General features: G+C 39.1%; 2 protein-coding genes across 5 annotated transcripts in view; one reads left to right on the top strand and one right to left on the bottom strand.

Annotated features, from left to right (window-relative positions):
• carf (calcium responsive transcription factor) overlaps positions 1–8,066 on the bottom strand; it is a 35,589-nt gene extending 27,523 nt beyond the window's left edge. For 2 of the 3 annotated variants that reach the window (XM_031892860.1, XM_012971179.3), the window contains exon 1: positions 7,840–7,925. The gene's annotated coding sequence lies outside the window, so the exon portion shown is untranslated. Of the gene's footprint in view, positions 1–7,839; positions 7,926–7,985 lie in introns of those variants that run through there. The other variant, XM_031892861.1, reaches the window with a different exon arrangement.
• Positions 8,067–8,507: 441 nt separating this feature from the next.
• wdr12 (WD repeat domain 12) lies at positions 8,508–23,175 on the top strand. Of its 2 annotated transcripts, NM_001030457.1 has the most exon segments (13): positions 8,511–8,687; positions 10,726–10,820; positions 11,536–11,630; positions 12,455–12,561; positions 13,650–13,765; positions 15,796–15,950; positions 17,656–17,701; positions 17,967–18,052; positions 18,753–18,893; positions 19,690–19,795; positions 20,858–20,990; positions 21,900–21,972; positions 22,800–23,175. In NM_001030457.1, coding segments are annotated over 13 exon segments (1,272 nt in total). In that variant the 5' UTR covers positions 8,511–8,646; the 3' UTR covers positions 22,878–23,175.
• Positions 23,176–24,016: the final 841 nt, after the last annotated feature.

The following is a 24,016-nucleotide window of genomic DNA, read 5'->3' as shown; positions in this document are numbered from 1 at the left end:
ATTGTTAAATTTTATATCTTATTTTTCTGTTCAGGTCCTCCCTTGTTCATATACCAGTCTCTGATTCAAACCACTCCCTGTTTGTGATGGTAGTTTACACCCTAGCACACTCATGTCAAACACAAGGCCCGCGGGCCAAATCCAGCCCGCCAGGCCTTGCAATGTGGCCCGCACCGCGCTGTCATAGGAGGCTTGTGATCTCGCGCCAATGTATTACGCATGCACAGTACCGCCGCTCCCTAAGTCTTCGCCAGCGGCTCCTTCTGTCTTATGCCGCGGCAACAGGCCCTTTTATAAGGTTGCGCCCGTGCGTATGACGTCACACGTCAGCGACGAGGCGCAACCTTATAGTAGTGCCTGTTGCCGCGGCATAAGACAGAAGGAGCCGCCGACATCACAGGTCTGTTGGGGGTACTTTCTGTGGGGGCTCTGTGTGTGCGGGCTGGCTACTGTCTATGGGGGGTACTGTGTATGAGGCAATTGGGGGCACTTTGTGTGGGGGCTACTGTCTATGGAGGGTACTGTTTATGGGGGCAATTGGGGGTACTTTCTATGGGGGCACTGTGTGTGGGGTCTACTGTCTATGGGGGGTACTGTGTATGAGGCAATTGGGGGCACTTTGTGTGGGGGCTACTGTCTATGGAGGGTACTGTTTATGGGGGCAATTGGGGGTACTTTCTATGGGGGCAATTGGGGGCACTGTGTGTGGGGGCTACTGTCTATGGAGGGGTACTCACTCATTTTAAATTCACATTTCTGGTTAACATTGTCAGTTTATTACTGTTCAGTAAACCATTCGGCCCGCGATTTAGGCTGGATTTTAGATTTTGGCCCCTTCTCTGATTGAGTTCGACACCCCTGCCCTAGCAACAAGATAGCTGCTGAATCTATAAACTAGAGAGCTGCTGAACAAAAAGTTAACTGTGTCCAATAATAGGCTGGTATAACCAGACATGAATGTGTGCCCTTGGTTTGTTTGTGTGCACCGAGGCATGTATGATCCCAGGGGGCAGACTTTGGTACTATTTAGGATTACCCAATGGTACATATTTTTATGAAACGGTTTATTTAGATAAAGCAGGATTTTACATTTGAGCTGTTATATATACATATATATATGCGTGTGTGTATTTATATAGAGACCTACATTGTTCATGGGTATAGTTTTATAGTTAATTTTGTAACATTTATAGATTTTATGAATTTACAAATCTTCAGATATTTAAGATCCATATGATCTTTTAATTGAACATTATGTATTGGTGTAATATTAAATGCATCATTGGCTACTAGGGCAATGGCCAAGAAAAGGAACCTAATATCACAGTGCCAAGAGAATAGCAACAGGAATATCCACTGCCATAAGGGTTTACTTATTAAAAACACCTTGTATGTCATGTACAACAGAAGCTTTAGCTAAACTTAAGCTAAACACCAGTGGAAATATTTACACGCTTGTTAATTGCTTATTTAACAATAAACCCCGGCACTTATGAATTTTGTTTTGGGAGCCTCTGGGAAGGAGAGCTATTGTACAGCGCTGCAGAATATGTTGGTGCTTTATAAATAAATGTTAATAATAATAATAACATTGCACAGATGCTGTGAAGAAATGTACCAAAAGTATATGCAGGAAAAGTTGATGTACGGTGCTAGCCAGTCAACCCTTTTGAAATAACAACTGTACATAGGAGAGACTGGTCAATGCCTGAGAGAAATACACACCACGGCTTTACAATAACAAATAAAAAAACTGGACACACCAATAGGGAACCATTTTAACAGCCCTCACCACGCCATAAACGATTTAAGAATCTTCGTCCTTAAGGGAAACTTTTAAAGAGAATGAGTACAAATTATGAAAACTTTCAACTCTCTTGAGAAGGGACTAAACATGGGCCTTGGATTTATGGTGAATTATTTAGATTAAGCGCTGCCTCCACCCAGCCAGAAATACAAACATCTGTAGAGACACTGGACCAGTTAATCACATGGAATTCCTTTTACTTCACACTTCAGTAACTTACCCTAATTTATATAAAGCCACTTTGATCCACTTTATCCTGTACCTTATCTGTTTGTTCCTTTTTTCTGGTTATTTGATCTATGAGCTGAATGTTGTATGTATATCAGAGAGCACCACAGCTTCATTGTAATCATCTTTAAAAAGGAACTAAAATGTTCTGAAAGCTTGCCATGGTTATCTTAGTTAGCCAATAAAGGTATCACCTTTATAACACTTGTTATTTTTTTTTATTTCAAAAGGGTTACCCTGTAAAAGTAATGTAGCAAATTGTTTCAGTTCAGAGATGCCAGACTGAAGCACCAGAGGGAGAAACATTAAAGTTTCAACTTCAATTTTAGAAAAAAAAATAAAAGATTTTTTGCTGCAATAACCTATCACAATCAAACAGCTGTACAGTGTAGTGAAGTTATGCTCTGCACCAACGGGTATTATAAGCAGACTTGCCATGTGGTGCAGTTTTATCTGTTCCAGCACTCAGCAACGCACGTCATAAAGAATCTAATTCTGCCAGGTGTGTCTGCAACTCACAGGGCGGAGATCAAAACTGAACACAAAAACATGTCCCTTGTTTATTTTTTTTTTTTTTTATGTGTTCAGTGTTTAACTCCACCTTTGTGGGTGCAGGCCAACAGGGGCAAAATAAGTTCAATGTACTGCCAAGTACAACTGCATGGCAAACAAAATGTATATGTACAAACTCTAACCAGTAGGAATTTTTAAAGGAGAAGGAAAGGTAAAAAAAAGCTTTATCAGAAAGGTCCATGTAAATACAGCCATAACCACTTACAGTAATGCTGCACTGGGTCCTCTATCAAAAGAAACACAGGATTTTTTTGTCTCTTTTTTTGTAAACATGATGTTCCAGTGTCTGACTTTCTCTCTCAGAAACAGCCTTAATTCCTGGGGCCAGAGACTGTGCAGCTCTCTCCCCTCTCCTGCTCCCCCTCCCTTAGGAATGGCTAGAGACTGCAGGAAGGAAGCTACCTAAAATGGCAGCTACTATCTTAATCAAACAGAGAAAGCTTCTAAAGCTGTTTACTCAGTTATGGTAATGGTTTCTGCAGAATAAATATAATGTTCTAGGTGGCACTAATGTGGCAAATCTATTGGCAGTAAAATACCAAAACGACTTTCCTTCTCCTTTAATCACATTTGCCTTGTGGTTCAGTTCCATGAGTTCCACTATTAATTAATGTATTAATGAATACATTTACTGATCTAGTGTTTCCTACTGGGTACACATTTGTGTTCAGTGTTGATCCCTGTTCCTAAAGGAACAGACCCCTTGGGCAAAGTGGAATTATGGGTTAAAGCGTTATGGAACACACACAGCATTTGTATTTGCATGGGTTGAGTTTGTAGAAACCTTACATCTATAATATTTATCAGGGACAATAAGTCACCAAGTGTATATGCTCTCCTTGCAATACAGGTATGGGACCTCTTATCCAGAATCCTCGGGACCTGGGGTTTTCTGGATAAGGGATCTTTCCGTAATTTGGATCTCCAAAACTTTAGTCTGCTAAAAATCATTTGAATATTGAACAAACCCAATAGGCTTGTTTTGCCTCCAATAAGGATTGATTATACCTTAGTTAGGATCAAGTACAAGGTTCTGTTTTATTTTTATAGAGAAAAAAGGAAATTATTTTTAAAAATTTTAATTATTTGCTTATAATGGAGTCTACGGCAGATGGCCTTTCTGTAATTCGGAACTTTCTGGATAACTGGTTTCCGGATAAGGGCTTCCATACCTGTATTACAAATTCCCTGCCCCACGGTCTCAAAAATGATTCTTTTAACCTTGGGGGAAATGTTTTGAAACCTTTATAAATAGACACATGGGTGTTTTCCTCTGGCGCCTCTGATTAAGTGCTTAGTAAGCATGAAATACATTAGTCTAATTGGCTGGGGTCAGTGTAATAAATTCTTTTGCAATCTGAAACCAAATAAACTGAGGTGTTCGGAAGGTGAACAAGCCATTTAAATTAATCTCAGGTATCATTTATAAGAAGAAAAGGTAAAAACTAAGTAAGTTTTATCAGAAAGGTCTATGTAAATACAGCCATAAGCACTCACAGAAACGCTGCACTGAGTTCTTTGTCAAAAGAAACAGGATTTGTTGTCTCTGTTTTCCTGTGCCAGAGACATGCAGCTCTCTCCCCTCTCTCTTAGGAATGTGTGATCTGAGCCAATCAGCAGAAAGCTTCCTCATAGTCTTACAAACTGTGCATGTACTTGGGTCTTGCTGCAGGAGGGGAGGCATTATGGGAACTTTCTTTACAGAGCTCAGCGTTTTTTTTTTTTTTCCTATGAGGCTTCCGTCATCTGAACGTGAGACTTAAAGGAACAGTAACACCAAAAAATAAAAATGTTTTTAAGTAATCATAATACAATGCACTGTTGCCCTGCACTGGTAAAATTTGCACATTTGCTTCAGAAGCACTTCTATAGTTTATATAAAAAGCTGCTGTGTAGCCATGGGGGCAGCCATTCAAGCTGGAAAAAGGAGAAAAGGCACAGGTTACATAGCAGATAACAGATAAAACACCATTGTATTGTACAGAACTTATCTGTTATCTGCTATGTGCCAGTGCCTTTTCTCTTTTAAATGGCTGCCCCCATGGCTACACAGCAGCTTCATTTACTAAACTATAGTAATGTTTCTAAAGCAAATACACCAGTTGCACCAGTGCAGGGCATCAGTACATTATACTGTAGTTCCTTTTATACACATTGATTTTTTGGTGTTACTGTTCCTTTAAGGGCACAATTGAGAGAACTGAAGGTATGCCTGCATCTTGAGATTAACTCTTTATTAGCCTTTCCTTCTTCTTTAAAGGTTTCACTTCACCTAATTAGGTTTCACTTTTTTTGAAAAAAGACAAGGTGCAACACACGGCTGGTGTTTGGAATGTGCAGGCACACAGGGTAATAAGAGTAAGGGCATGCTGGCCATTATTCTTCTACATAAACATGTTTAAAGGACATAAAAAGGTTATTCATTGGGGGAAATTTGGACCACCAGGAGAGAGGTAAGTAAAATGGCCACATGGCGCTCAGTTTTTATCACAGGCTGGTGGAGTTCTCTCTTCACAGGAGCCCCAGCCTGGGAAAAACTTAGCGACCTATTTCACAGAGTATTGCCAAGCATTTTGGCACCCTCCAGCTAAACACACTTCACGTGTCCTTTAACACACAAGTAACAATTATACTGATTTTTTTTGTAATCAACCTCTATGTATGCGCTTAGATTGTAAGATCTATGGGGCAGGGACCTCCTTTCTACTGTTTCTCATACCACATGGTAGGAATAATATAAACGCGAACTATCTACTGAATGGCAGTGTGTTGGGGGTATCCTTAATGGAGAAGGATCTAGGGGTTTTTGTAGATCACAAGTTGTCCAATTCCAGGCAGTGTCATTCTGTGGCTACTACAGCAAATAAAGTGCTGTCTTGTATAAAAAAGGGCATTGACTCAAGGGATGAGGACATATTTTTGCCGCTTTATAGGTCCCTGGTAAGGCCTCACCTTGAGTATGCAGTGCAGTTTTGGGCTCCAGTCCTTAAGAAGGATATTAATGAGCTGGAGAGAGTGCAGAGACGTGCAACTAAACTGGTAAAGGGGATGGAAGATTTAAGCTATGAGGTTAGACTGTTGAGGTTGGGGTTGTTTTCTCTGGAAAAGAGGCGCTTGCGAGGGGACATGATTACTCTGTACAAGTACATTAGAGGGGATTATAGGCAGTTGGGGGATGTTCTTTTTTCCCATAAAAACAATCAGCGCACCAGAGGTCACCCCTTTAGATTAGAGGAACGGAGCTTCCATTTGAAGCAGCGTAGGTGGTTTTTCACGGTGAGGGCAGTGAGGCTGTGGAATGCCCTTCCTAGTGATGTGGTAATGGCAGACTCTGTTAATGCCTTTAAGAGGGGCCTGGATGAGTTTTTGAACAAGCAGAATATCCAAGGCTATTGTGATACTAATATCTACAGTTAGTATTAGTGGTTGTATTTATAGTTTATGTATGTGAGTGTATAGATTGGTTAGTATAGGTTGTGTGCTGGGTTTACTCGGATGGGTTGAACTTGATGGACAATGGTCTTTTTTCAACCCTATGTAACTATATGTAACATGGCTCTTCTCTGTGTATTTATACTTATTCATTAAACTTATTATAATATGTTCATGTTCACATTTGCATATTGTAAGATTATACAGTGCTATGCATCCTTGTAGTGCTTTATAAATAAAGTTATATATACAAGCATATGCTAAAAGCTAATATATTGTAAGAAGCAGCAACAGATAAAGGGGCCATAGTACTTTGTACACTACTTTTCAAATTGCTGATTAGCAGCCACTGTATTATTTTGCACTAGAAATTTTTTACCCGGTTAAGGCTAGCCCATGAGCATATTTATTCTGCAAATTAATTTGCATACATAACATAAAATACATTTCTCACATATAGATTCAGATACATGCAGCATCTTCCACAAAACAGGTGTCCCACAAATCAGAAACTATACTGGTCATTGATAAGCCTTTCTGTACAGTTGGTCAGATTTCTACGAAGGGCAATTAGAAGTTACCAATTTAGTCCTTCCAGACAGAGTGGGCAGCTTATTGGCCCATGTGTGGTGCCCTCCAATGGGCCTGCACAAGTGATATCTGGCCAAATATTTACCAGATATGTAAGCCTGGTTTAAAGATTCGGTTGGGGTCACATTGGCTCTTTGGTGCAGTACTTGTCTTAATAGTCTGCATTTGTGGCTGCTGTGATCCGATCATTTGGCCCAATGGCCAGCCCAAATCACCCACCTCACGCTGGCCATATCAAGGAAAGATACCAAACAAGCAGATATTTTAGCATATGGCCAACTTTAGTGAAAGCCCGGAACTGTCCTTGAAAAATTGGCAACTACATTATAACTAGTGGACTCCAGTTGACGACTGATGTTTATATAATCTGTGTCACTCAAGGATGTATGGAATGCCAAACAGGCATTGTTACATTATCAATATATTTTTATTAAAAAATATTCTATGCAGATGATCTAATTAAAAATATATTCATGAGCATAAAAGCCCTAGGCTTAGCAGCCCATTCAAAAACTGATCTGTTTGTTTGACAACATCTTTAACTAGCATATGAGCTGCCAATTTGAAACCTAATATGGGCCTAAGCAGCCTGCCTGGGTGCCAGCCTGAGACAACCACATCAACATGCCAAAGCAGTACTGGTCTGACAGGATTTTCTTACCCACCCCTTATACATCTAGCAGATTTTCAGCCACATATTGATAAAACAGGAAGCCCAAAGTTAACAAGCTTTTACATGGCAACTTCTATAGAGACAGAACTGCCTCTCAAAACTGTGACCAGTTAAAAAATAAATGGAGCAGAATTGGCAAAATGATCAAAAGTGACACATCAACTATGGTTAGATTACAGCTTTTAGTACAGGCGCTGTAGAGGCTATATATCGCAACCGGGGGGAATAATACTGGACATGACTTATTTAGACATGTCATTTGTACGCTATAAACCAACATATGAGACTCGAATTTTCCCGTGTATCTATACATATACACAAAAATATATAATTCCTGCTCTCCGCCATATTTAAGACTACAGAATAACACCGAAGGTGCAGTCACCCTAAACCCGAATTCCACATTAAAAATAATACGAAACTCTACAGAATCTAACACCACCCTCCTCTCTACACGGCCCCCGCAGGCCTCTGACAGAAGGGAAGTCAGCGTGAGTCGCCAAAGGACAGAAAATTCAAAACGAGTCTACTCAACCTCGTCTTGGCTTTCGCAGGCACCACAATGGAGAGATGTACAGGGCGCATGCGCAGCAGTGAGGAAGGGCGCAAAATGTTTTCCTATGCCGCCCCTTACTATGTGGAACGCAGTAATGTGATAGGTAACAGAAGTGGAACGCAAACCTTGATTCCCGGAAGCAAGAGAGTGTTTCGCTGTTGTGTAAGGGATCCAGAGCTGCAGATGCACGGATTATAGGTTCTACTACAATTCCTACTTTGGTTCTTACTGCGGCTGGTCAGTGTGGGCTGAAAGAACAGCATTGCCGGAGACAAGCTCCCGTTAGAAAACAACTGCAGTGTAAATCTGGGAGAAACAATTCCTAAATCAGACGCATGTCTGGGTGTAAAATTCAGTCACAAAAAAAATGTTTATTTCGCTGTTTACAACGACAAGCACGCCAAATGAATAAATGGGCTTAAGGCTTGGAACCATCAGTCCTTTTATTTGCAAAATGTTTTGCATTGCGAAAATAGGCCTTGGGTGACTGTTGGACATTATGTCCCTACAAAGCCGTAAAGCGAAATCACATGAAACGTCTCCACATCCTGCCATATTCATTCTCTAGGCACTGCCTTCCGGAAGAGCGTTCTCGCTTCACGCCAGTGCGGCTTTAATTCCAGACGCAGCTAGTGGCCACCTGGATCGATCGATGTGCTCGGAGTGCAGGACTGCTCCGTGTAGACACGTGGTTGGCTTCTCGCTTGTTGCGTAGCGGTGTAGCTGGAGTGTGCGTCCCTAGAATTAGAGTTCCCGGCTCCGGCTGGTTAAGAGAGTGATTTCGCCATGGCGCAGATTCAGGCGCGCTTCTTCACCGAGGAAGAAAAGTGAGTATGAAGCAGAATTACATTTAGCGAATCCTCGGAATTATACGGCTGCACATACGCTCCTACCTTGCTTTCATATATACAAAACATGTACTTTAGTAAAGAGAACCAAAGGAAGCCCCAAGCGTTCTAGAGAATCCAGGAATCCTTCAGAAATTCAGCTAATGTACTGATACTGAGAACAGCTGAGTGTCCACTCATGTCTACATAGTTAACTATATTAAAAGAGTATTTTATTCCAGTCCTGCTATATATGTTCTTTCCTTGCTGTCTGTCACAGTGAAAATGTCCTAATTCATTCTGCCCCTAATAGGTCTGGATCATAAAGTATGTGAAATATAATGTGAATGAAGACCATGTCAGTAACTTCTGTCAGAATTCTTTTGCATAACATTAAAGTAGAATGCAAGTCAAAATTTAAAAAGCATACTGCCCAATAGTCCTCCTGTTGTTTAGTAAAACGCCACACTTTTGGCTCACCTAATCAAATATTTACTCAGTCACACTTACTTCACATACTGCACATGTTTCATTTCCTCCCCCCTCCCCTCTGCTAGATCTGCTTCTGATTGGCTGGTAGGCATGTGTAGCTCAGAACAGGAGACAGGATCAAGTTACACACATGCTCAGAGAATAGGAAGGTTGCCGCTGGCAGCCTACAGGAAGGGAACAGAGATTTCAGTGATGTCACTGGAGTCTTCACTCTGCTGTAGGCTGCCAGCACCATATCTCAGAGAAGCAAGCAGGGATCTGGGAATTGAGATATGCAGTAAGTACTTAAAAAGAATGCCTTTAGACTTACTTTTAATTTATATTAACTTTTCATTGTCCTTTAAGCTGCAGAATGAACTAGATCAATGACAGCCCATACTGGTTCTGTTTGGATTTAGTAAAGTAGTTTGTTTTTAGATAAAAGAAGAATTTAAATGTGGCAGAAAAAGAATTGCTGTAACTATGGTGGAATAGTAACTGGTGATGCCAACTGATTCACAATCAGATTGTCATGAGATTCTTAGGGGCAATGGCACAAAAGAAAAAAAAAAACTGTGGCCAAAGCACCCGAAATTCCCTTTTTTAGCCCAAAAGGCAGGGTCTAAACTCCACTGCCTTCTAGTAGAGATGCTTAAAAATGCTTGTTGGGATGATTCAGGAGGAAGTCTGCATGTTTCCGAAAATAATCAAATCACACATGAATGACCGATAAGAGCTATTTTGAATTGGGCAATTAAGGGATTTTACGTGTTTTGACACTATAATGTCCCTTTTTAAAACATAAGTTTTACTGTTTTTGGTTGTATGCAAATGAGTTGCTGAAATACCTGTAAAAGAAATGAAAGAATTAAACTCGACGCAACCCAACTTGAACCCGATCCAGCTTCTGCCCTGTATTTATAGACCCACGTCCACCCCACCCTACAATGAGAACACAAAAGGGGTGGGATGGGCGTTTGTCTATAAATTCGGAAGACAAAGGCCCGATGTGTTAGAGTTCGGGTTCAGCTCTCCCTGTCCGTGACCCGCAAGTGATGTGCCGAGGTCGGCATGAACCCACTTGACCCACGGGTCCTGGGGGTATCGGGCCGGCCATTACATCACTAATCCCCAACCTTTTTTTACTCGTGAGCCACACTCGGATGTAAAAAATGTTGGCTAGCCAGATAAGCATGAAAAACATTCTTTGGGTATGCCAAATAAGCACTGCGATTGGCTATTTGGTAGCCCTATGTGGACTGCTGGCCCGAAGAAGACTCTGCTTGGAGTTAAACTGTCTCTGTGCTTCCAATACTTGCCTCAAAGTTTCTCTTCTGGTGTATATATAAGTGAGCAACCCTCTGCCATTTGCCTTATAGGTAATTTTTTATGACTTATATAATATAGACACTCCTCGATAAAAACTGCATTTATATTGCAATAAGTCAGTTTTGTCATACGTGTGCCATGCAGTATATACAATAAAGCATATATAGATATTTATAATAAAACATAAGTAGATACGTCTTGGACATTATTAATAATTTTGTCCCCTGTTTAATTTTAGGTACAAGGTCGATGATGTTCCATTCTCCATTCCAGCTACCTCCGAAATTGTAGACCTTAGTAATCTCATCAACAAACTGCTTGAAACAAAGAATGGTAAGAGACTTTCTGCAAGATCTAAAATATAAATTATATTTTAAAGGAGAAAGAAAAGTAAAAACTAAGTAATTTTTATAAGTGCAATAGGGGACAATAAACCACCTGTGTTTGTGTGGTTCTGTCAGGAGGAACTGCATTGGTTAGAACACCCTCTCTCACTTTTAGCTGCTTCCTATCCACTTGATATGGGAAAAAGGCTGCCTGAGGCTGAAGCTTGTAGATAAGCATCAGTGGCACACACTATGTGCAAGATCCCATTATAGAAACATGGCTTTCCACAAGAAGCACAAATGAAAACACTAGCTGTGCAATGGACCTAAATTTAATGTGTCCTTTACACAACCTATTTTGGACTCCATCAGTTTGATCACAATGCACAGTAACATTTTAAAATATTTAATTGGTTTGCAACAGTTTGCACTTGAGCCAGGTATATCTAGAAGGTGAATGCCCCTGATCAATGCAAATAGAATTTGGACACCTTCTGCCTCTGTGCCTCAAACTGCATTTCTGAGCACAAAAAAACAAAGATGTTTTTTTTCATCAGCAGAGCTTGCTTCAGCACAGGAACATCTTAGACATACTATATCCTATGTGTAAAAGATGTCCAGCAAAGTTAGCACAAGTGGTCAGTTGAACAAACAAAATATTGTTTTGTGGTCTAAACATGTTGTGTTTTTATTGTTATATTATATTTTCTGCAATTATTCAGGTGATCACAAACCTGTGGAGTTTGACTTTCTTGTCAAGAGTCAGTTCCTGCGGATGCCACTTATCAAGCATATGGAGGCAGAAGGAATTTCAACAGTAGGTGATATATTATTGCAAATTAAGATTGTTCAAGCAGGACTGGCTGTTTAGGGCATTTTCCTCTTAAAGCCGTCTCTGTTCTTTTATTTTTTCTATCAATAGGGCACTGATCTTAACTTGGTAGTACGGTGCAGGGACAGAGTTGCTAACATGCAAAAAGCTTATCGATACAGGTTCCTTCATTGCCAGGGGATAATGGTCAGGTTTCCTTTGTTTATTGTTGGTTTGTTTTGAAACCTGAAACAAAATATAAATATAACATAATCTGCTCTCACAGTACAGTAGTTAAGCTAAGCATTACAATTGCATTCATTCTAAAAGTAGTTGCTTTCAAATATATTATATATAATATAATTATGGTAAGAGAAAGAGAAGGGCTAAGTGGTGGAGGCCACCTCAGCATTCAAGTAGTCCCCCTGTTGGGAAGAGAATCAGTATCTTCAAAATTTGGTGTGAGAAGCCACATAAACTCATGTTAGTATCCCTGTTTTTAAACTATGATGGATTCCAGTGACCCAATTCAATTTGATGGCAAGGCTCTGCTGATGCTGGCATATTCATATTTCTTCATTATTATTAGCATCTGTTACTTATTTAGTACTTTACAAACATTGTTCATTATCCACGTCAGTCCCTACCTCAATGGCGCTTTGAATGTAAGGCCATGTGTGCACTAAATGGGTACAGTTTACTGCAGTCAAGGTATCGACTGCCATCTAGACACACTATTTCATGCACCAGGGATGGATTGCTTTACGGATTATATGACAACACATTCATTTGCAAAATGCTTTCTGATTTGTCCCATTCTTGCTTTATAGGAAGTGGTAGTTGAAATAGAGTATGTTGAAAAGATCACAGCCCCTCAGCCTGAAGAGTGCATGATGCATGACGACTGGGTGAGCTCTATTGCAGGCACCGAAGAATGGTAAGTGTGTTTTGCTGTTAACATCTGGCACTACTCTGTTAAGGATGTTGTGCCTGTATAGGTCAGAACGGACTGTGAAACATAATGCAGAAGGTACCCAAGCAAGAAATTATCCCAAACTAGCTCAGATAAGCTGACAGGTGCCTGAGACTCAGAATGTTTTGGGCTGGAATTTACCTGTGCATAGGTAAAATAAAATGCACCAGACCAGACCAGTGCTAGCATATTGTACTCATTATACACACAAAGGCTCATTAAAGGAACAGTAACTCCAAAAAATGAAAGTGTTCTAAAGTAATTTAAATATAATGTGCTGTTGCCCTGCAATGGTAAAACTTGGGTGTTTGCTTCAGGAACACTACTATAGTTTATATAAATACGCTGCTGTGTAGCCCTGGGGGCAGCCATTCAAGCTGGAAAAAAGGAGAAAAGGCACAGGTTACATAGCAGATAACAGATAAGACACCATTGTATTCTACAGGGTTTATCTGTTAGCTGCTATATAACCTGTGCCTTTTCTTCTTTTAAATGGCTGCCCCCATGGCTACACAGCAGGGTTTATATAAACTCTAGTAATGTTTCTGAAGCAAACACACAACTTTTACCAGTGCAGGGCAGCAGTACATTATAGTTTAATTTCTTTAAAATATATACATTTTTTTTGGTGTTACTGTTCCTTTAACTAGCTCAAGTGCAAAGCACTAAAACCTGTGCAGGCTTTAACAAAGGTCTAGACACGGTTCTAAGAATCTTGTGGCAAACATCAATATGCCTTTCTAATAAGCTCTGATAGATATTGCAGTTGCCTTCATTGATGCAGTGAAACCCTATAAATAACAAAAAGATTGACCTGTTGGTAATTCTAGGGTGCCCTTAGTGGGTTACATGTAATGCCAGTGAACTAAAGTTTTGCCAGATTAAATAATGTTGTGTATTAAACTGAAGACTAGGTCTGCAAAAATGTATTAAGTAATAATCTTACTAAGTAGTAGCTTCAATCATTTTACTAATCAGGTTTTTGCTAGCTGCACGTTATTTGTGTTCCCAGTATTGTTCAGATTCAAATTTTAGTTATCTTGTATTCTCAGGATTCTTACAGGTTCTTATGATAAAACCTGTAGAATTTGGTCTTTGGAAGGGAAGACCATTATGACAATCACAGGACACACAGAAGCAGTAAAGGATGTGACATGGGTGAAAAAAGGTAAGTGTATATCTTAATAATTTAGTTTGGAATTCAAGCAAGAGAGACAAGTTTGCCATAAATCTGTGGCACTCTGATGTTTTTTCTGAACAGTTGCAGTATGTGGTTAAACAGTGGTTTAAGATAGCATATAGAAGGTACAATACAGCAGCACCCCCTAAATTGTGATTTATTGTAATATTTTGGCTTCACAATTGCCTTTTATTAAATCTTTTTAGCTGGCACTACACCTAAAGAGCACCTTGTTTGGCGAGGTCACAGACTAGCAGATCTGTGCCCAATTTGCCCTCCCACACACTGGACCGAATTTGGTTTAAACCAATTATTAATAAACAAAAGATCCGGCTTCAATTTCGTTACTGCTGTACACCTGGTATTTACTACCTCTATTCAAATAAACCTACAAAATTTAATTTGGTGCCTTTAGCAATTAAAATATAACTTTTAATTTAATCAGTTTAAAAATAGGAGGTAATCACTCCTTCATAAAATAGGATCCACAATTACTAAGAAAAAATCAATGATTTATTAAAAACAATTCATTATGAGTGCGGAATTTATATTCATATTATTCTCATTAGGAAATTGCCCCAATGTTCCCAACAATTCATCTCATATTCAGGCCAATTTACTATTAATTCCAACAATTTTAAATAAATTCATTCCACCACTCAAGGTGCCTGTATTTAATTCATAAGTTTATAGCTGCTCACAGTATAGGGGAAAACCACTTCTTTTAGGTCAAAAAGCACAGTCAGCAGTAAGTTACAGGTTGGAGGTCAATCATGGGTTAGGAAAGCTAGTAGTTATGTAAAAATATATAGTTGCCAGAATTACCTACACAGCCTGGTCCCTATCCCCCAATTCGCTGCCCTACGGCTTTCTCCCACCCCCAGGCTGTGTACCCAACTCAGATTCGTATTAACAATTTAAGGCACAAATTTTTGCTGCTAAATAATAGCGATGCTAGTTCTATTCCGGATAAACTCGCATCCACGTGGCATCTCAATCACGCCACCACCGATATAATATGCACAACAACCAATCCCTTAATCGGCATTTGCTAGCCGCACCATAACCTCTTTCCTCCCCACTCCCCCAACCCTGTGTATCTGCGCCGTTCCCCCCCGGGAAATCTGCAGTTTTACTACTTGCATCACACTCTTCCAAGCCCTGATATTGGTATCAACAGAGGCAAAATTCCATATTGTCAGTTGGATATACCAAATCTCCCTCTAGCACTTTGATTTACTGGCCCTAACAAGATCTCCAGTACCTGGGAGATCTAATATCAAACTCATCCTTATCACATTGTGCCCAGAATTGCAAAAAGCTCCAACCCAACTGTATAGATGCATGCATGTAATGACCAGTTTCCACCTTAAATACACAACTACAATATCTCTCCTTTGATGAAATTGTAATTACAAAATCATGCCCGTATACCTTCAAACCTGTATAAAAAAAATAAGTGGTATAATATAAAATTAAGGGGGTTGTATACCGTTAAGTTAACTTTCATTATGATATAGAGAATATAGATACAATTGGCAGTTGGTCTTGATTTTTCATTGTATTTTTTTAAATTATTTTACTTGTTCAGCCACACTCCAGTTTGTAATTTCAACAGCTAGCTGGTTGCTAGGGTTTAAATTACTGTAGTAACCAGGGAGTGGTCTGAAAGAGAGACTAACATATTTATAGGACAGGACCTGAATGGAAAAATTAAGTAATAAGAAGTAAAAATAACTAGAAAGTTGCAGCCTAACAGAGCAATAGTTTTTTGGCTGCTGGGGTCAGTTACCCCCATTTGAAAGTTGGAAAGAGTTAGAATGTAAAAACTATTAAAAATAAATAAATAATGAAGACCATTGAAAAGGTGCTTAGAATTGGCTTTCTGTAAAATAATAAAAGTTAACTTAAAGGTGAACCACCCCTTGCAGAATTTCTTCAGTGGGGGTGGGGTGGGATAAGGATGTAGTACGCTCCCTCCACTTTCTACAGCTAATTGGACGAATATTTTCTTGCAGACAGTTTGTCCTGCCTACTTCTGAGTGCTTCGATTGACCAAACCATTCAGCTGTGGGAGTGGAACACAGAGCGCAATAAAATAAAGGCCCTTCATTGCTGTCGTGGCCATGCTGGCAGTGTTGACTCCATAGCTGTTGATGCATCAAGAACTAAAGTAAGTGAAAGTGTTTGTATATTACTAAGGCTAGACACCCTCAAATGGTTTCTGTTAAACTGTGAGCAATATATACTGGATATAAAAAATCTACACACCCTTGCAAAAAAAGAAACTGAGATGAATCCTGACAGAACTTTATGCAATCTATTCAAAGATGATAAAAGCAAATCAATAAAATTTTAGTGGAAAAAAGATATCATACAAAACCACGGTTGCGTTAGTTTGCCCACTCTTCCTTGCATAAATTTTCTAGATCTCTCTACTTGCAAGGGCATCTCCTGTGCACAGATCTCTTCAGGTCACCCCACAAATTTTCAGTTGGATCAAGGTCTAGGCTCTGGCTGGGCCATTCAAGAACATTGATCCTCCATTGGTGAAGCCATTGATTTGTTGATTTAGATGTGTGCTTTTGGTAGTTGTCATGCTAAAAGGTAAAGTTCCTCTTCACCTTCCTAGCAGATTCTTGAAAGTTTTGTTACAGAATACTTGGAGCTGTTCTTGATTCCATTTACATTGACTAAAGCACCAGTTCCACTTGATGAAAAGCAGCCCCAAAGCATGATGCTGGCCCCGCCATGCTTCACTGGGGGTATGGTGTTCTTGTGGTGTGTGCTGTTATTTTTGCACCAAACATACCTTTTGGAATTTCAACCTTGGTCTGATCAGGCCATAATACATTTTTCCACATGGTTGTGGGAGACTGGTTATACCTTTTTGCTAAGTTTAGCCGGGCTGGGATGTTTTTCTTTGTGAGTAAAGACTTTTATTTTGTTACCCTAGCCCCACGACCCAGACATATGAAGAATACAACTGATTGTTGTCACAAGTAGGGAACAACAAGTACTTGCCAAAAAATCCTGCAGCTTCTTTAATGTTGCTGTATGCCTCTTGGTGGTCTCCCTGACCAGTTTGTCTTCAATGTCTTCACTGTTCTCCATGGAATATTTAATGATTTTGGATACTTTTTGTACCCCTGTCCCGATTGCTACCTTTCAGTAATGAGATCCCTTCCAAGTTCTTTGTGGTCCATGACTTTTGGAGTATGAGACCAAGAGGAATAATCCTACAGGAGCAGTCAAACTTTATTCAAGCTCCATCAGAGCCACTTTATTTGATGTCAGGTAGATACTAACTACTATTTGAGATGAGACTTGATGTGATTGTGTATTTAATTCTGAATGCAGCCACATCCTTGATTATTAAAGTGTGAGCACACTAATGCAACCAGGTTTTTCTGTTTTGTTTTCAATGTTTGGCATGTATGGCAGTTTTGCAGTAAAGGTAAAATAAGTTCTGACAAGAGTTATCAGTTTTTTTATTAATCAAAAAGCTGCCATTTTGCAGGGATGTGTATGCTTGTTATATCCAGTATAGTAATGTTTTTCTGCTCTGCTTCACTGTGCAGAAAGGGTAGTAACTCGGCATTAGGGTGAAGACACAGGGGGCGATTAAAAAAAAGTCAGTTGCGGCAACTTACCCACCATAGGTTTCTATACAAGTTCCTGAGCCTTGGGGTGGATTGATTTTCCTATTTTTATTTCTGTGGCAATATATGTGTATATCTTATGTCTCTTTCTTATTATTGTTGGGTGGCAGTGTGTATCACACCACACTCCTCAAAGCTTTTGACAGGAGCATCCTCCCCACTATCTGAAGAAAATATTATTCTTATATGCAATAATCATGTTTCTCTGGTTTTTAGTTTTGCAGTGGCTCTTGGGATAAGATGCTGAAGATATGGTCAGCAGGTAAGTATTTTGTTCGTATTATACAAATAGTTCTGCCCAATTTGCATCACGTTTGCCTTTAAAAAGGGATCTTTTCCCAAATCTGATACAAAAACACTTTACCAAAATAAAGAAAACATTTTACAAAATGTTATTTGTACATGGACAATGTCAGAGCAACCTTTTCACAGTTTCTAACACAAAAATGCACTTTACAATGAATACTTGCCAGATGTATGCCAGTGTTTCAGCCCTCCCTTTATACACCTGGGTTGTCTCTTTTCAGTCCCCTCTGAAGAGGAAGATGAATATGAAGAGACATCTGACCGTCCTAGAAAAAAGCAGAAAACAGAGAAGATGGGGCTAACAAGGGTATGTTGGATACATACGATTATTTTAAAGGGTATTTTGCCTTAATTGGTTTTTGGTTTGGTATAGATGGGCCTTTCCGAACAAGTTTTTAATGTTTGTAATTTTTTTACTTTTTTTTCTTTATTGCAGTCCTTTCTTTCTGTTTACATGCAGCAACTGAACATGCTATCTGTTTGTTAGTGCCACTGACCACAGCAGCCAAAACCAACTGTGAAGGTTCTTTCAATTGCTTGTTTTCAGGCCCTCTCTGAAAACAAGTAATTGAAGCTGTGTGAATCCACATTGGAGGCAAAACAGTCCTATTGTGTTTGTTTTTTTGTTTTTTCGTGAGATACGTAAGATATGGTGATCCATATTATGGAAAGATCCCTTATCTGAAAAATCTCAGGTCCCGAGCATTCTGAGTTATCTATCCTATACCTGTAAAATTCTGTTAGATGTTTTAATGTTCATATTTTAAATAACAATTCAAAAGGGTACTGCTTCTAAACTGTGTCAAATATTGTCTTGGCTTCCATGATTCATCACTGAATATGGGAGTTTCCAGTTCAGCCCTTGAGACTTGCTGCTTGTAATTTCACTCAGTCAATTTAACAAGAAATATACCCTGATAGGCAGAGAAAACTGTTGTACATACAGAGTTAGTGAATGTTGGTGCAACTTCTGCTTTCTGCTACATTTTTTTATCTTTCTCTCCTAGATTCCTATTGTCACTCTGTCTGGACATAGTGAGGCTGTCTCATCTGTACTGTGGTCTGATGTAGATGAGATTTGTAGTGCCTCGTGGGATCACAACATTAAAATCTGGGATGTTGAAACTGGAACTGTTAAAAGCACTTTGGTAAGATTCTTGATATTAATAAAGAATATAAATAAAATAACTTTATCTTGATGCGTGTAATGCATTTCAACGCAGAAGAAAGTCTCCAACTCAGATTACCCTATAACCAACTGCAATTACTTTGACTAGATTATGGCTGTAGAATGCAAAGGTTTTCCTGTACTCAAGAACTTACCTATTTTAACAGTGTTGGCTTAATTTTCACCACCTACCTAGCCACCAGATCCCAAATATCATTTAAAAGAACAGTAACCTCAAAAAATGAAAATGTATTAAAGTAATTCAAATTTAATGTGCTGTTGCCCTGCACTGGTAAAACTGGTGTGTTTGCTTGAGAAAAACTACTATAGTTAATATAAATAAACTGCTGTGTAGCCAGAGGGGCAGCCATCCAAGCTGGAAAATGGAGAAAAGGCACAGGTACGTAGCAGATAGCAGAAAAGCTTTGTGGGATACAGTGGTGTTTTGCAGATCTGTTATCTGCTTTATAACCTGTGCCTTTTTTCCTTTTTACAGATTGAATGGCTGCCTCTGTGGCTACACAGCAGCTTATTTATATAAACTATAGTATAGTAGTATGTCTAAAGCAAACACACCAGTGTTTGTAATTACTTGGATACATATTTATTTCTTGGTGTTACCTTAAACTTCAGGTTTCTGTATGCAGAATGTAGTGCATGATAATCGTACCACCAGCGTAACCAAGCACTGTGCATAATATTTTGCCACTGTCTCCATGAGTACATTGTGATGTGCTGACCATGAAATTTGTTAACAATGTGCTGTTATTCACCAGGCAGGAAATAAGGTTTTCAACTGTATCTCCTACTCCCCGCTTTCCCAACGTCTTGCATCAGGGAGCACCGATAGACATATCCGTCTTTGGGATCCACGTTCAAAAGGTTAGCAGGAGCACTGCTCTAAGCTTGGGTTTGATACAACATGCCCTGTGTCAGCCATGACATTTCGTATGCACTGTTTACAGTTTAAGGATCTCATGCATGCCACCTCGTGTGCATATCAGGTGTCGAGCTATTCACCTGTAAAATCTGAGTGTATGATTTTGTGTTTGTACCCAAGGATATATGGGATATGAAATGCTTTCAACTGAAAATAACGGTTATTAAAAATTGCTACCTTTAAAATATATTTGCAGGATAGAGCAGAAAGATATACTGAAAGTGCACTTTCCAAGTATGTTTTTCTTCTGCTTAGGGATGTTTATGAAATATACATCAAAAGTAGTATGTTGTGTAAGGAATAAAACACAGCTGTCTAAATATCACCTTTTTGTTTAAATCATTTTACAAACCATTTAAATGTGGCCCTAACAAAGGCAGTGGCACACTGGGAGATTCAACAAGCAATTGCTGTACAGGAGAATAGAGGGCTGATTTTGGGGTGTTTTCCCCTCCTGCCAAGCTACTATATGTTGTAGGATATTTCCCCATGTGTCATTACCATAACAGATTTAATCACCAGTAAGTGGGGAAAAAACAGATAGTATACCCCTTTGTTCAACACCAGTTGCAAAGTAGATAATTAGATTCCCAGTGCACTCACAACCCCCCTGCATATAGCTTAAAACTAAACAGTCACAGCAAAGGGTGAAGGGAGGGTTATGTCTAAATGGAGTCACTTCATTTTCTGGGTTTGCTCTGTTTAGCTCAAGAAATAACATTTTGATTAAAACAATAGGCAGTAAGTATGTTGAGCACAAGCCCTTTGTGTGTCCGTCGTGATGAACAAGGCAGTATAGGGCCTGAGATCAGGGTCACTCTGTGCTGTCATTCCGTCTTTAAGTTAACTGTTACGGGGCACTTCAGGGCAGACTGCAATAATTACATGACATTGAACATTGTAAGCATAAAAGGGAAATTATAAATCTATAATTTATTTATAGACTAATATTTGTTGGTTCTTCTCACAGTTATAAAATTTTCCTATGTTTTATTCTTTGGCAGATGGATCCCTAGTTCTTTGCTCTCTGACGTCACATACAGGTTGGGTGACATCTGTGAAATGGTCTCCCTCTCATGAGCAGCAGCTAGTGTCTGGATCTCTTGACAAACTTGTGAAGCTGTGGGACACCAGGAGGTATGTGGCATCCTAATAAATTGCTGGGATTGTGGGCGATACACTTTGACTGAAATATTATATTTGTTATACAGTGAGTGTTGAGAGGGGTGTATATTGTTAATCTAAATATCTACCCCACATGGAATAGCTTCCGTTTCCCTGTTTAGCCCAAAAATAACAAAACAATAGGCAAAAAGTATATTTGGCACAAGCTCTATTCATCGCATTCATGTCAAAAGAGTATACTACTCCTTTAACACTTTAAAGTTTAATTGTACTTTTATAACTTGCAATATACTTATTGCGAGGAACTGTACACCTTCTCTTCCTTGTATTTTACATAAATATTATGAAGTTCCCTGTGTATTTGCATGTGTACATATAAAGAGCAGCTGCCTTGGATAATCTGCAGTTTCTGTGCAGGAAAGGTTTGCTGCACACAGTACTAGTATTATGAAGTAAAGTGCAGATTAATTTACAAAGGGTGACAAAGTGTGATGAACAAAAAACATTTATGTTAATTTATAGGTGGTAAAGCTTACTGGCAATGGGTGTTGCCTTGCATGCCCCTAGCTTTTGCTTTTTTAGGTTGCATACGTCTGCAGTGATGAGAGGATGCATGGAGCTATGGAGCCCTTGTACTGATCACCTCTTTGCTGGGTGATCAGCAAAAAAATTGGAATTGGAATAGACACTGTGGGTTAAAGATACAGTGTCGACTCCAGTGTGCAACAGCTTTTAGTGTGTTTTCCTTTCATCTGAAAATATAGTATTTAGGGACACTCAAGACATTGTGCGCCTGCTTTGTAATTGTAATAAATGCCCTCCATTGTCTCTGTAAAGAGAAGCTTCTCTTATGCGTTGTACTTACCTGTGTGTTGTACTTACCCCTGGTGTGGCATCCATTTTATTCTCTCTTCTTAACAGCTGTAAGGCGCCTCTTTATGACCTCGCTGCTCACAGCGATAAGGTGCTCAGTGTTGATTGGACAGATGCAGGGGTAAGAATTCCTGAATATCCTATCATATTCAATTTTTTCACTTCTAATGAATAGCACAGTAGTATTTATGGGTAAAGTATTATATACGAAATGCTTTTGCACCCAAAAACCAAGCCTTTTCATGCTTGGATTTTATTAATTAGTCTTTTCAAGTTCTTTATCTCCCTTAGTTTTATTATTGTATTAGGATAGCAGGGTAATCCTTCTGCTGGCATTGTTTTCTACTTATCCATTTCTAACGCCAATGGGAAAGCTGTGCTAGATGTACCTTTCCCATTTGCATCTGCCACTTCTCCAGCGAATTTTGAATGATGGATCAGACAACAAACTGTCAGATGTAGGAACATGAACATTTTATTATTTGAAAGGTCTGTTAAAAAAACAGATCCTCACTGGTCAAAATTAAGATTTTTTTTTAAGCTTTTTATACTTCTATTTATCAAGTGTTGTTCTGGATTTACAACACTTATGATATATAGCTGAGGATATATTTTATGAGGTAGGAAGTAGTTGAAAGCAATTACATAGCTACTAAGTGACATTTCTTAGGTACCATGTATACTTTCTGCTGCACAGAGAAGACAGTGTAGCCAGAGACCAGATAGATTTCTTCTGCATTGTAGGGCAAGGTTACTTGAGGCAGGAGATGGAACTGGGGGCTGTAGGGGTCATTTATAACCCCTGGGGGGGGGGGGGGGGTACAAGAACACATTCTGCAGGTCTGTGGCTATTTGCACATTTTAATGACCCTTTATATCTTTCTGGTTGTATTAATAGATTGAATTGATGAATTAACCACTTTTTTTTTTTTTTAATTCTTTCTCCAGCTAATACTGAGTGGTGGATCAGACAACAAGCTTTATTCATACAGATATACAGCATCCCTGTCCGATGTAGGAGCATGAACATTATATTACTTAAAATGGCTGTTAAAAAACAGTACTTAAATGGTGGAAACTGAGATTTTTCTGAAGTTTTTTGGAATTCTATTTATCCTGTGGCACTGTTGCAGGAATATAATTTACGTTTTGTTGGAAAGGCTTGAATTTAAAGTTATTGTCTCTAACAGATGTTCACCATGTAAATGTACATTTTTTATGTATATTTTTCCTGAAGATTCACATTCTAGTATAAAAATTTATACTTTGTATATATTTTTTTTTTATTATTACTACACCTCAAATAAAGGATTGTTCCTTGCAACCTTCGAGCTAAAATCTATGCAGACTTTTAATATACCCAAACAGATTTTCAAAGGTTCTGTGATAGCCAAATAAAAATTGAGAGATAAAGAAATTTTTAAGAAGAAAATTGTAATTCTAGTATCCTCAAACAACTGCAGCTGCCACACTCCCGGAACTGCCTTAAATGACCAGCAAAGTGGTCCAACCTTCATGGAGGCCCTGTTGTGGTGCTGCTTGAGACCCTATTTGAATTCACACCTGTGGGACGTTTACAAAACTGAGAAATTGTGGGTGCTCAGTCTAAGCCACACTGTAGCGCTGACCTGCTGCTATATTTTCAGAGCTCAGACTAACCTACCCTCTGGAGTTGATCAGCTGCTACAAAGATATACAGCCATTATATAAACACACAAAATTGCTCAACTACAGCCTTTGTGAATCCCTTTAAATACATTTTAAAACAATTAAGGGGTTAGTACCAGACTTTGGCCAAAATACGTACACTCCTGTGGCACATCAAGGCCCCTCATTTAATGCAAGTCCTATACCCACTGAAGTTCATTCAAAACCCCTAAAACTATGGGCATTGTATGTGACTGAAAGGCAGAACTGTTTATTTACCTCTTGTACTCTGTAGGTATAGGACTATTTTCATCATTGAGCTCCTGGTAACCAGGAACCATGTTCACTTTGCACCCTTTGCTCAGTAACCGGGTATGGGTATTTTTGTTGCTACCCATCATCTGCAAACTGTTCTTCCCTAACTGGCTCTAAAAGAGCAAATCTAGAAAAGGGGACTACTAAGATAGCAGGTGTAAAAGAAAACAGAAACCATCTTGTTCATATGATTAAGTTCTTTT

The sequence above is a fragment of the Xenopus tropicalis genome, chromosome 9 (genome assembly GCF_000004195.4).
Source record: "Xenopus tropicalis strain Nigerian chromosome 9, UCB_Xtro_10.0, whole genome shotgun sequence".
NCBI classification, from domain to species: domain Eukaryota; kingdom Metazoa; phylum Chordata; class Amphibia; order Anura; family Pipidae; genus Xenopus; species Xenopus tropicalis.
The sequence above is the reverse complement of the archived record's forward strand: the minus strand, read 5'-3'. Positions and strand labels throughout refer to the sequence as shown.

Excerpts from the sequence above, each read along its gene's own strand:
- wdr12 (XM_018097135.1), top strand. The coding sequence starts at position 8,647 with ATGGCGCAGATTCAGGCGCGCTTCTTCACCGAGGAAGAAAA. Across the intron at positions 11,631-12,454 it reads AGGCAGAAGGAATTTCAACA|GAAGTGGTAGTTGAAATAGA; the intron begins GTAGGTGATATA and ends CTTGCTTTATAG. Across the intron at positions 15,951-17,655 it reads TTGATGCATCAAGAACTAAA|TTTTGCAGTGGCTCTTGGGA; the intron begins GTAAGTGAAAGT and ends TCTGGTTTTTAG.